The sequence below is a fragment of the Falco punctatus genome, assembly GCF_963210335.1.
Source record: "Falco punctatus genome assembly, chromosome: 3".
NCBI lineage: Eukaryota > Metazoa > Chordata > Aves > Falconiformes > Falconidae > Falco > Falco punctatus.
The window spans coordinates 115193791-115206325 of NC_137582.1; the positions used below are offsets into that span (position 1 = coordinate 115193791).

The 12535-nt window shown below is 56.4% G+C and overlaps 2 protein-coding genes across 4 annotated transcripts; both read left to right on the forward strand.

Annotated features, from left to right (window-relative positions):
• Window positions 1-1046: 1046 nt before the first annotated feature.
• Window positions 1047-5771, forward strand: GPATCH3 (G-patch domain containing 3). Of its 2 annotated transcripts, none has more exons than XM_080378740.1 (7): window positions 1047-1527; window positions 1796-2214; window positions 3537-3711; window positions 4074-4133; window positions 4410-4531; window positions 4711-4838; window positions 5339-5469. In XM_080378740.1, the coding sequence occupies exons 1-7, from the start codon at window positions 1176-1178 to the stop codon at window positions 5343-5345; spliced, it is 1263 nt and encodes a 420-aa protein (XP_080234866.1). In that variant the 5' UTR covers window positions 1047-1175; the 3' UTR covers window positions 5346-5469. The 2 variants fall into 2 exon arrangements, with proteins under 2 accessions (XP_080234866.1, XP_080234865.1); XM_080378739.1 differs by having other exon boundaries at window positions 1048-1527; window positions 5423-5771.
• Window positions 5772-6507: 736 nt separating this feature from the next.
• GPN2 (GPN-loop GTPase 2) lies at window positions 6508-12406 on the forward strand. Of its 2 annotated transcripts, none has more exons than XM_080378741.1 (6): window positions 6508-6637; window positions 7951-8396; window positions 9932-10088; window positions 10257-10417; window positions 11123-11253; window positions 11756-12406. In XM_080378741.1, exons 2-6 carry the CDS (start codon window positions 7980-7982, stop codon window positions 11826-11828), a joined length of 939 nt encoding a protein of 312 aa, XP_080234867.1. In that variant the 5' UTR covers window positions 6508-6637; window positions 7951-7979; the 3' UTR covers window positions 11829-12406. The 2 variants fall into 2 exon arrangements, with proteins under 2 accessions (XP_080234867.1, XP_080234868.1); XM_080378742.1 differs by lacking the exon at window positions 6508-6637 and adding an exon at window positions 7575-7729.
• The last annotated feature ends 129 nt before the right edge of the window (window positions 12407-12535 follow it).

The window sequence follows — 12535 nt, forward strand, 5'->3', positions numbered from 1 at the left end:
GCCTGACCCTGCCGAGGTGTCGGGTAAAGCTGCACGAAGCCTCCCTGTGCCCCATCAGCCTCCTGCCCACGGAAACACCTCGAAAGTCAGCCAGCAGCCCGGCAGGAGGATGGCTTTGTCAGCCTGCCCCTCCACCTCCCCCTGCTGCTGCTGGACTGATGGCTTCCAAGGTGATCTCAGCCCCATGATGGCCATTTTCCACAGGGAGGGAGCGGGTGAGTCACCAGATGATTTCTGCAGGTTCGTGCCAGCCACGGGCAGCCCCGAGCCACGCAGCCCGGTGACACGCATGTGAGTCACGGCACACGGGATGCCGAACAGCCCCGCTGCCAGAGCTATCTCACACCGGGCACGCAGGTGCTTCGGCGCAGGGAAGAGCCCCCAGCACCTCCATCCTACCACCAGTCCCCCCAGCCCCTGGGGACAGGGGGCCGCTGTGGGCTCCCCTGGCTGGCACCCGCCTGCCATGAGGCAGGGCCACCTCCACCCTGGGACACACAGCACTGGGACGCGACCAAGAGCGCAAGGCCAGGGCTCTTTGCATGGGGCTACACTGCACAGCACAGGGGGCCTGGACACCCCTAGCACCCTGACACCCCCAGGGGCTGTGACCCCCCCTCCAGGGCCTGGTCTCCCCCAGGGCCTATGACACCTCTTTGGGGCCTGGCCACTCCCAGGACCTGTGACCCCCTGTCCAGGCCTGGGTCCTCTCAGGACTTGTGACCCCCTCCCCCAGGGCCTGGCCACCCCCAGGGCCTGTGACCCCCTCTGTGACCCCCTCCCCCAGGGCCTGGCCACCCCCAGGACCTGTGACCCCCTCCCACAGTGCCTGGCCACCCCCAGGGCCTGTGTCCCCCTCGCCCAGGGCCTGGCCACCCCCAGGGCCTGTGACCCCCTCGCGCAGGGCCTGGCCACCCCCAGGGCCTGTGACGCCCTCTGTGACCCCCTCGCGCAGGGCCTGGCCACCCCCAGGGCCTGTGACCCCCTCTGTGACCCCCTCGCCCAGGGCCTGGCCACCCCCAGGGCCTGTGACCCGCTCCAGCCCTGGCCCCTCCGGCGCCCCCGCCCGGCCGCAGTCGCGCTCCTCCGCCACTAGGCGGCGCCCACTCTACTCGTATTCAGTGACGTCATCACGGCGCGCCCAGTGCCGTGACGCGCCGTCCCGGTGGGGCAAGATGGCGGCGCCCAGCTGTACCGCCGATAATGGCGCCGCCGCCGCCCGCTACTGCCTGGTGAGCGGCATCCCGGCCGCGCTGCGCTCCGCCCAGCTCCGCGCCTACTTCAGCCAGTTCATAGAAGCCGACGGTTTCCTCTGCTTCCACTACCGCCACCGCCCCGAGCGCCCGCCGGCGGGCAGCGGCGAGGAGGCCGCGGCGCCACGCACTTGCTCCTGCCTGGTGGCCGTGCGGCCCGGCCGCGCTCGCCGCTTCGTCCGCATGTACTGCGGCAAGCGCTGGGTCGGGCCCGGCGGCGCATCGCTGCCCGGCCGCTGCCTCATCCGCAGGGTCCGCCTCAGCCCCGGGGCAGGTACGAACGGGCCCTGGCGGGGCTGGGCCGGGTGGGCCTGGAAGGGTCGGAGGACCCGCTGAGCACCGGATCCTGCACCTGCGGGTCCGGTCTGAGGGCACTGGGTGGTTAAAACCGCTCGTGGAGTTTCCTTAGTGCCTCAAATCCATTATGAGTCAAGAAAAGTCTGTTTGGGGTTTGCTTATCCCCCTCCTGCTCAGGAGGGCCCTGATTTATCCCTCTCTGGTGGAGCGTGTGTTCCCACCCAAACCCATTTCTTCTCCTCCAGGCACAGAGATGTCTCCTGACAGCAGGGACAAGACAGCTGCAGGCGAATCTGTCACAGAAGCAGAGTTGAAGCGGCTGCCCGAGTTCAACCCCCCTTCCTTCATGCCTTACGGGAACGTGGGCACCCCCCTGAAAGTTTTTCTGGAGCTGATCCGGGCCTGCAGGCTGCCTCCCTGGATTATCAAGAAATTGCAGCTGGATTTTCCAAAGACAGGCTCATCCCGTAGGTATGGGAATGTGCCTTTTGAATACCAGGACACTGAGACAGTTACAGAAGAAGAAAGAGTTTACACTGCCACAGGGGATGAGATCACAGAGGAAAAGGGGCCTGTGGCAAAACCTGAGGTGACTCACCCAGCCAGTGCTGAGGAAGATGAGGAGGAGCAGGAGAACGAGGAAGAGGAGTCGCACTCGGATGATGTAAGTGGATTTTTCTAGCACTGTCCAGAGTTAGCTATTGTAGCTGCAAAGCTGGGAGGGACAATATTACTCAGAGCTCATTTTAAATCTTTTAATTGTATTGTGTAAATTGCATGTCTAAAAACGGTGTCAAAATCTGGTTGTTCACATCTTGGTGCACTGAGCCCCTTGGTGCATGAGCAGTGTGGGCATTAATGCCTCCAAAACTCCTTGTCTAAATTGTAGGGGTTGAGCCCAAAGGGTTTGGTTGGAGTTGAGCCCAAAAGGTTTTGTCCAGAGGAGCGAGCACAGGGGGAGGCTGGTGCTGCAGGAGCAGATCTCTGCATGGCAGATTGGCCCAGCTCTGCTGTTGCTTGTAAATGAGGTGACTGGAGATTCGGGAACATGTTTGTGTGCTGGAAATGACATGCAGAGCCATACAAATGGTTGACTTTGAATGCTCCTGTGATTGAAGTTAGTCGTTTCAAGAAAAATGGCTTTCGTGACAAAGACTCCTAGAAAACTGGGCTGGACAGGCTCTCCAGAGACTATCTTGCCTCCTTCCACCTGACAGACGCCTGTCTAGCCTGTTCTCACAAACCTCTGTCATTACAGAGGCAGCACAATCCCAAGGCAAGCCATTCCCGTTCTTTGCTACACCGGAATTAACTTGGATGCCAAGGCTTTGCTGCAATTTTATCCCATTAGGTTCTCCTAGCAACAGCGGACACAGAGAACGCTTTGTTCCCTCCTTTACAAACTTTTTATTCAGTCTTTTCTTCTCCAGACTAAACAGACTCCTCTAGCTGTTTCTCACAGGCTCTGTTTCCTGGATCTCTAGTCATGCTTTTGGCTGTTCCTTAGTTGGTTAATGTCTTCCTTGGAGGGCTCTGCCCAGAACTGGGCAGGCAGCAGTAAAGCTGTCAGGCTGATCTGTGTCTGTGCCAGCGAGCTGCTTCACTGGAACCGACACAATCTCTGTAGGGATCAACTTGAGTGGAATTAATTTGTTGCTAGTTGCTGACTTTATGTACAACACACCTGCTCCTTAAATGGGCATCTTTGCGTTACAGATCGGGTACGCTGCTGAAAGCCTGCTGTGGAGTGGGTGTGATGTGGTATTTTTCACCACTTCTGTCTGCTGACTCTGAAGATGGCATTAGTCAGGGGAATGAGGTCATCAGTGCCGGTTGTGTTAGTGCCTGAAAACAGCAGGCTGAGACGAGCTCTGTCGACAAAGCTGTTTCATAGGGAAGGTGTTGCGATGGGCCGCGAGGGTCAGGGAAACGGGGAGGAGGCTGTGTGCTCTCGGTGTCGCCCACCTTTCACCGGCTTCTTTGCAGGACAATGATACCTGTGAGGAGTGGGAGCGACACGAGGCTCTGCACGAGGACGTGACCAAGCAGGACCGTGTGGAGGAGCGGCTCTTTGAAGAGGAGATTGAGCTGAAGTGGGAGAAAGGTGGCTCTGGCCTTGTCTTCTACACGGATGCGCAGTACTGGCAGGAGAAGAATGGAGGTAACGTTGGTGTCTGTGTCGCTGAGCCACAAACTAACCGCCACGAGCTGGGGGCCCAGCCATGCATATATCGGGTATAACCCCATACGAGCATCCCAGATCAGCTGCAGATACGGGCATCTTGCCATCACTTTTTAAACCTTCCATTGATCACAAAACCTGCAGTGGTTCAACCCAGTTGCTAGAGACCCCAGTGGTCCTACTGGCAGCCTGTTGTGTAAGCGCTCAGGTTTGCAGAGCTCTGACACCGTTTCCTTCCCACTTTGTTAGGGAAAGCAGGGAGCTGGGCCACCAGCAAACAGCTCTTCTGTGTCAGACTTCCACAACCATCACTAAAACTGGTGCTTTCCTTCTCTTGGCAGACTTTGATGAGCAGACTGCGGATGACTGGGATGTGGACATGAGCATCTACTATGATAAAGGTATCTGAGCTGAACTCCCTCCACAAGAAACCAGGGAGGCTGGGAGATTCTGACCTTGCAGAATTTCTGCAGTGAGGAACTCTTTGGCTCCGTCATCCTTTAAAAGCGTCCGAGACGTCACTATACTTAAACCAACATTTTTTTTCTTGTCTGGCACTGAGAGTTGCCAAAACAAACAGGTTCTGCCTCCTTGTTGCGTGGTGCTCTGGGGGAAATGACGGCAGTGAACAGCTTTCCTGAGCTGAGCTGCTCTGACTCTTGCTTCTTTCTCCCTAGATGGAGGTGATAAAGATGCTCGGGACTCGGTCCAGATGTGGCTGGAACAGCGACTCCGAGACGGCTTGGAGGATGGGTCTGTTTCAGGACAGCAGATTGGCACCTTTGAGAGATACACCAAGGTGAGCTCTGGGTACATGCTGGGGAGGGGATGGGGCAGGACAGGAAAGGCGGGGGTGACGATGCTCGGAGGATGTGGGTTAGGGGGAGGAGAGGTCTTGGATGTGGGGAGAGGTCAGGTTCTAGGGAAATGAAGATGGGCTTTGTTCAGCAACTCTGTGCCTTTTTTCCTCTCTCCCAGGGCTTTGGCAGGAAGGTGCTGGAGAAGCAGGGCTGGACAGAGGGGCTGGGGCTGGGGAGCAGCAACTCTGGAATGGCCGAAGCTCTGGACAACGAGGGTCAGAACCCCAGATGCAAGAGGGGGCTGGGGTAAGTACCCACCCCTGCCCTGCCAGCCTGTGTTCAGAGCCTCTGCCTGGGCTCTTTGGGCTGACACAGCAGCTAACTGGTCACAAAAGGAGCAGAGTGTGAACCAGAGCTGTGAGGCTGTCCCAGGGATCTGCCTTTCTCCGCACAGCCAGTGGCAGGGCCTGCCACAGCGCGCTAGAGCTAAATCCACTGCTCCTCCTGATGGTCCGGTGCTCTGTAGAGGAGCTTGTGGTGGTCAGGTAGGACTGGAACCGTGTGCAGGTTCATGCAGCAGATAAACACAGAGGGAGAGCTGTGCTTGAGGACCGAGGGTCACCTCTGCTACGGTATTCTGGTGGGAAAAGCCCAAGTGACCTGAGGTCACACAGCACCCCTACCTCCTCTGTGGGGTTTTTGGGGTTTTGTGCGGTGTTTCCCTGTGAGAGCTGCTCTTGTTCTAGAGTGATCTTGCAGCCAGGAATAGGACAAGAATCCTGTATTGGTCCACTTCTCCCCTGCAGCATGTGAAGGAAGTGAGCTGGGATGCACAGGCGTGTCTGACTGCCTCAGCAGTGTTGGACCAAACGTTTCCTGCTTCCCTCTAGATACCATGGGGAGAAACTGCCAACTTTCAGCAAAGTGAAAAAGCCCCGGCGGGACGTTCCCATCCTCATCTCAACCATCTATGATGACCCTGACCCAAAGGACAGCGGTGACGGGCTGCTCAGGCGCCAGCCACCCACTGCCATGAAGTACAGGCAGGACATGGCGTTTGTCCAGGCGTCACATGGTGCTCTGGGGAGCTTCAGCACCCAGTCACGGTGAACAGAGACTGTCACAGAGCCTTTGTACTGGTTCTGCCTCTGCCGAGCACAGGCTGGCTCCTGGTCTTGGGTTTGGAGCAGGGTGTTCATATATTTATTTTTGGAAGAAATAGACTTTTAACAAAAATTGCCTCCGTGGTTTTTTTTCCTCTAACTGAACCGTTCAAATGAGGGGAAATAGTGCTGGTCCCGATTGTTCAGCGGGAACTGGGAAGGGTGTTGCGTTTCTGAGTGGTGGTTTAGAGCCGATACTGCTGCCTGAATCAGCCGAGCTTGTGTGCTAGGTGAGCCTAAAACCCCAGAACTTGTAGTTTCATGGCTGCCTGAGACCCAGGGAAGGACAAGTACAGACAGGGCCAGCTGTGGCACGGTAACTGTCCTGCCGAAAGCTTGCTGCTGGCCCACAGCTTCGCGTTGCTTGGGCGTGACGATCCCACACTCCTGGGAGAAACTCCTTGGGATGAAAGACTTGTCCTGGCAGCCTCCGGAGGAATTCTGCAGGAGGCGTTTCCCTGCGGTCGGGTGTAGCGGGTGCTTCCTACCACGGGCTTTCCGATGTGCTCTGCCGTGTTTTCCTGACGCAGGCACTTTTCTGAGGGGGTGGAGGGGGGGGTGGGGGGAAAGCCTTCGTCCCAGTGACCTGGGACTGGAGGGTTAAATGGGCATTGGTGAATGCTTTGTTGGCAGGCTGCGGCTTGCCCCTGTGCGCCTTCCTTAAGGCTATCGCTGTGTCGGGAGCAGTTTTTCCTTTATTTTGAAGAGCTGGGGCTGGGGTTGTGCTTCAGGGACAAGGGCCAGCGCCGGGACTCGAACCGGGGTCCCGGACCCCGGAACGGGGTCCGGGACCCGGGTTCGAGTCCCGGCGATAGGGGAGCTGTGCGTCCCCCCGGCTGCCAGGGGGCGCTGTGGCGGCGGCGGCTTTTCCTCAGCCGGAACGCGGCGCTCGGGGCCCGCGGCCGCCCGGACCCAAAGTCGGCGGCACCGGGGCGACAGGCGGTGAGAGGCCTAGTGGGCCCGGGGGCGGCCTGCCGGGAGGGGTGGGGGTCTTAGGGAAGATGGAGGGGGTGTGAGGGGTGGAGGGACCTGGGTAAGGAGGGGGGATGTGGGAGAGAAACGGGGCAGGGGGGGAGCGGGAGTCGTAGGGGGGAAGGGGGGAGGTGGGAGGAAAGGGGAACATGGGGGTGATGTGGGGATAAATGGGGGGACGTGGAGGGAAAGGGTGGCGTGGTGGAGAAGGAGGGATGTGGGGATAAATGGGGGACATGGGAGGAAGGGTGGCATAGGGGAGAAGGAGGGTCTGGGGGGATGTGGGGATAAATGGGGGGGACATGGGGGAAAGGGGAGCTTGGGAGGGATGTGGGGATAAATGGGGGACACGGAGGGAAAGGGTGGCATGGGGGAAAAGGAGGTATATGGGGGGAAGGGAGACATAAGGCAGAAGGGGAACATGGGGGGCAAGGGTGTTGTGGGGGAGAAGGGGAAACACGAGGCAAAAGGGGAACATGGGGAGATGTGGCAGAAAGGGGAGCTTGGAGGGATGTGGGGGGAAATGGAGATGTGGGGGGAAAGGGTGGTGTGGGGGAGAAGTGGGGACATGGGGGAAAGGGGAATGTGGCGGGGACAGAGGTGGCGATAGGGGGATATGGGGAGAAAAGGGGATTTAGGCAAAGAGGGGGGACATGGGGGGAAAGGGGGTCCATGGGGAGAAGAGAGGACATTGGGACAAGAGAAGATGCAGGCAAAGAGGGGGGGATAGAGGATGAGGGGACATGAAACACGGGGGAGAAGGGATATGGCAGGGAGAAGGGATATGTGGAGGGGGAAGGAGTGTGTGGGAGAGGGAATTGGGCTGGCATGGGGAGAGGGATGTGTGGAAAGTGGGAATATGGGGGTTATGTGGGGAGGAGAGGGGACGTGAAGGAGAAGAGGGACGTGGGGATACGGAGAAATGGAGGGGAGGACATGGGGACATGCTGGGGTGAGGGAGGGAACATGTGGGCACTGCCACATCAGGAAGGACCCAGCTGAGGTTAAACTCACCCCGCACATGGGCAGGAGTCAGGATCTGTGTCCCACAGGCCCAGCCCGGTGGGTCTGGCTGGGATTTGTGCCTGTTCTCAGCCACAGCATCGCCAGCTGGGGGGTGACGGCTGCCCCGGCACGGGCCGCGCTCGCAGGGGAGGCAGCGATCACACACTTTCCCTTCCTCTCCACCCGCTCCTTGGGTGTGAATTCCAGCACGTCCCATTCGTAATATAATAATACAATAATGCAAATAAAATGGTAAACGGGAGCTTTTCCTTTCTCAGTCAACAGAAGGGGAAGGAAATGAGCCGACATGTCTGAGGGCAGCAAGGGGAGCTCGCTGGCCTTCGGCCAGGTGGTGATCGGGCCTCCAGGCTCCGGGAAGACGACCTACTGCCATGGCATGCAGCAGTTCATGGGCAGGATCGGGCGCAAGGTGACGGTGGTGAACCTGGACCCCGCCAACGAGGCAATGCCCTACCAGTGTGCCGTGGACATTGCTGAGCTCATCACCCTGTCCGATGTGATGGAGAACTTGAAGCTGGGGCCCAACGGGGGCTTGATCTACTGCATGGAGTACCTGGAGGCCAACTTCGACTGGCTGCAGGAGAAGCTGGCTGCGTTCCGGGGTCACTACTACTTGTTTGACTGCCCGGGGCAGGTGGAGCTCTACACCCACCACGGTGCCCTGAAGAACGTCTTTGCACAGTTGGCCAAGTGGAATTTCAGGGTAAGTTTGGGGCTCGGCAGGGAGCTGGGATCGTGCCTGGCATCCCGCCTGCTTGTGCAAGGGGCTCGGAAGCTGTATGCCACATGGCCGGGGCTTCTGATCGTGTGGACTAATGACGGTTTTCTTTACTGATCCATTTGGCCTTTCATGTGGAATGGCTCTGTCAGGGAAGGAGGGAAATTTTGCCCCATTTTATGCTGGGGGGGGATTGGCAAAAGAGTGGCTCGTTCAGGGCATTTTGTGCAGTGGGATTATCAACGGAAACATGGATTCTTTCCGCACAGACTCTTGCTGTGCTCTGGGGTCCTCTCCACAAGACGCTGTGCGTTTTATCTGTGTGGGCGTTGTATTAGAGCGGGGAGGTAGGTGGGTGTGCAGGGTGTGCGGGGACCCTTTGTGCTGCACTGTGAGAAACCCGGGTGTCATCTCAGGCCCTACCTGGCTCTCGGGCAGCCAAGCCGAATCGCTCTGCACGTTGTAGTACGTGCTCTGTGCTTTCTTGCACAATGGAAGATGCAAATGAGGAAACGCAGGTGAGAAGAGTCCCATAACCGAGCGAACTTGCTTACGTTGCATTTGTTTTGCATTTGGGCCAAACCATGAACGCGCAAGCTGCGTATGGTGTGAGCAAGAAGGGCAAGTTCACTTGCTTGAGAATGTCAATGGGAATCTGCGCATTAGAGATGACTTTTATTCAAATAAATGGACACGGAGTGGTAGTTGCTGAAAAAAGGTAGTTACACTGCTGTTTTGGTGCCCGCTCGAGTGCTTACACCTGCCTGTGAGCTTTCAACTGGCTTTTTTTGCTGCAGAAGCACAGCCGTGACTCACTGCAGACACTCAGCTACAGAGCCCTGACTTTGAGTAACATTGTGTAACAGGCAGTAACTTAACAGAGATCTCAGACCACATTGTTACAGCTGCACAAAACACAGGGAATCATACTACTCATTAATTTAATTATTAATTATTATTTCAAACGGCATGACAAGTGGTTCTCCCAGCAGAGCGCGGTGTGCTACAGTTACTGCTCCTGAGCGTACGCTGCGTGTGAGCATTGCTGTGGGGAAGGTGGAAATCTGGAGGCAGTCATGTCGTTCAGGAGAGTTAACCCCCCGCTCCCATCCCCCAAAATCCTGTGGAGTTCAGACAAGCGTGGAAAATGCATGTGCCAGGAAAGAAGCCCGGCGAAAAGGGAGAGCAGCTGCAGGTTTAAGTGTCTTTCAGTACTGCTGGTGGAGCTCAGCACCCTTTTCTGTGCACCAGCACTCTGGGTCCTGAATTCCCCGGGTGGTCCATGGGTGTGAATGTGGCGATACATACTTAGGTATATGTGTGTGCACTCAGATACGAGGGTGTTCCGTATGCAGGGGCTAGAAGGTAGGTGGTAATGTTCCCTTCATGGGAGTCTGTGTGGTTATAGTCGCGTCTGAACCGATGGTCCTAGACCCACCTCTCGGACTGTCCCCATAGCAGGCGGAGGGACTCGTCACTGCTCTGACCTTGTGCTGTCCCTTTGTGCCTTTGCTGCCCAGCTGGCTGCGGTGCACTTGGTGGATTCTCACTACTGCACGGACCCGGGCAAGTTCATCTCTGTTCTCTGCACCTCGTTGTCCACCATGCTGCACGTGGAACTGCCCCATGTCAACGTCCTCTCCAAGATGGACCTGATCGAGCAGTACGGCAAGCTGGGTATGAGCCTTTGGGAGAGAGACGCGTGGAACTGGGCTGCATCGGGGGCGAATTAGCTGTTCGGGTGTGGGGATGTATTGCTGGGAGGAGGTCGGGGAACTGGTGTATATCTCACCGCTTGCTTCAATTTACAAATTGCCTTCAGAGCTTCTTGGCGTTTCTCTGCAGCTTTCAACCTGGATTATTACACAGAGGTCCTGGACCTCTCTTACTTGGTTGACCATTTAGCTTCCGACCCTTTCTTCAGAAATTACCGCCGCCTCAATGAGAAGCTGGTGGAGGTGATTGAGGACTACAGCCTGGTGTCCTTTGTTCCGCTCAACGTCCAGGTGATTGCAGCAGGAGGAGTGGGGCAGAGAGAGCAGGGGGGGAGTGTTGGATGTGTAGTCAACACGTTCAGTAGCATCTGGGTTGTGTCTGCTTAGAGCCACGAGGGCTGGAAACCTCAGCTGTGAAGAGACTTGGGGACAGAGGAGAACAGGAGGACACCCAGACTTGTAAATGATCTGTGGCAGCCAAAGGAAAAGAAAAGGCTAATGAGCTTGGGACTGTGTGGGCCTTGTGCCCTGGGGCAGGGAATTAAGACTCCCTGCCCCCCACCCCACACCCCACACCCCGCCTTCATTCAGTTCTTCTGTGCCTGCATTTCAAATCTGGGTAAAGTAATACCTAAAACGTTGTTAAATTAGGGAGAAAAAAATAATTAGAAGACTGGGAGGAATACATTTGGGAGGAAGGGCTGAAAATGTTAATCTGGTCGTTTGCAGAAGTGTCAACAAAGGCAAATGGGCTGAGACCGGAGGTGATGAAAGGGAGTGAGAGGGTGGAGGGTGTCAGCCCATCATGTGTTCAGGGGGTGCCCTTGTTTGTCCTGTGGCCCCTCCAGGCTCAGGGAGGCTGGCAGCGTCCTTGGGGCATTGGGTACCATGTGGGTGGCCCAGAGCCTCAAGGAAGATCCGAGCTAAAGCCCAGCGTGAGCTCTTGCCTCCAGGGAAGGACCAGATTCCCCCATGTGTCATCTCCCTCCCTTTCAGGATAAGGAGAGCATGCGGCAGGTGATGCAGGCAGTGGACAAAGCCAACGGCTATTCCTTCGGAGACCAGGAGCACAGGAACCTTGAAGCTCTGATGTCGGCAGCAGTGGGAGCCGATTTCCACTTTACTTCGTATCCTTCTCTGCTGGTTCTCTGCTGGGCTGAGCTTTAATTTCTCTTTCCTTGAGGAAAAGAGGCTGGAGGTGGGGCTGGCAGTTTGCAGGCCCAGGTTGTTCCTAAAAGTGTCTGTCGCGATATGCATGTAGGGAGGTGGTAAGGCTCAGCCCAGACCTGAGCAGGCAGTTGTCCACACCAAAGCCACCACATTTGTTACTAATTGATACTGTGAATGTGGGAGGAATCTTTTGCCAGCTTTCCTCTCTCTCACACTCACTTGGACTGGGTCATTCCACCTCGTCCACACCATACAATTGATTCTCCTGTACTTGTTGGGTCTGGGATCAGCCAGAGCCAGGAATAACTCAGGTGGTGCATGCTGCTGCCAGTACTGCCGTCTTCCTGCCAGCCTTCAGGCTGCTGCGGGGCTGGTTCCTCGCTGAGAACGGGAAGAGCTCCTTGCAGAAGGGAGTGTTTGAGCCCAGCCCCTTGTTTTCCTTAATTACTGCGTTATCAGCACACTTGCAGTGCAGGAGAAGTATGTGCAATCTCAGGACAAAGCTGTGGAAGAAGAAGTGATGGATCTGTAACACACCCACCTCTTCCACAGCTGCTCCCTGTTTTGACACCTCTCCTTTTCCTGCCAGGAGTTTAAGAGATTTCTGCATCTTGTGACTCAGACCAAGTGAAAGCTTTTGGGGCAGAGGTCTGCCTGCTGGGCTCCCTCTGAGCGTTTGATCTCTTGCGCTTCAGCCCCGCGGCACGGAGCAGTGTTTTTGCAGAAAGGTGATGGCTGAGTGCAGGGACTTCCCTTAGGAGCCTGAAGAGATTTAGACAGGTGAAGACATGGTTAGCAAGGGAAGAGAAGCAGGATAGAGGAGACTGACCTTTGCCAGGTCTTCTCGTCCCCATCATGACCAGGGTAGGTCCAGAGAAAGAAAAAGCAGTTTGAACTGGTGTCTTCCGCGTTGAGACAAAAGTGCTGGGTTTACTCATAGGAGGAGTGTGCATGTACCTTGTGCTCAGAGGATTATCCAGGCTGAGAAGCCTCCAATCTGTCTTAAGGAAGACAGAAAGATGGTTGGGTTTTGTTGTTTTGTTTTGTTTTTTTTTTAAATAATGATGGACTCTTTCTTAATAAACACTCCTTCATCTTGCTTTCATCTTATGAGTTTGCTGAACCTGAATAAATAAAACCAAGAGTGCTACAAAGCCTGAGGCTAAAAAGCCTCTGGTGGGAACGTCACCGCAGCTGGTGCGTTGTGTACTTTGCAGAAGGGCTCGGTGTTAGCCGTGT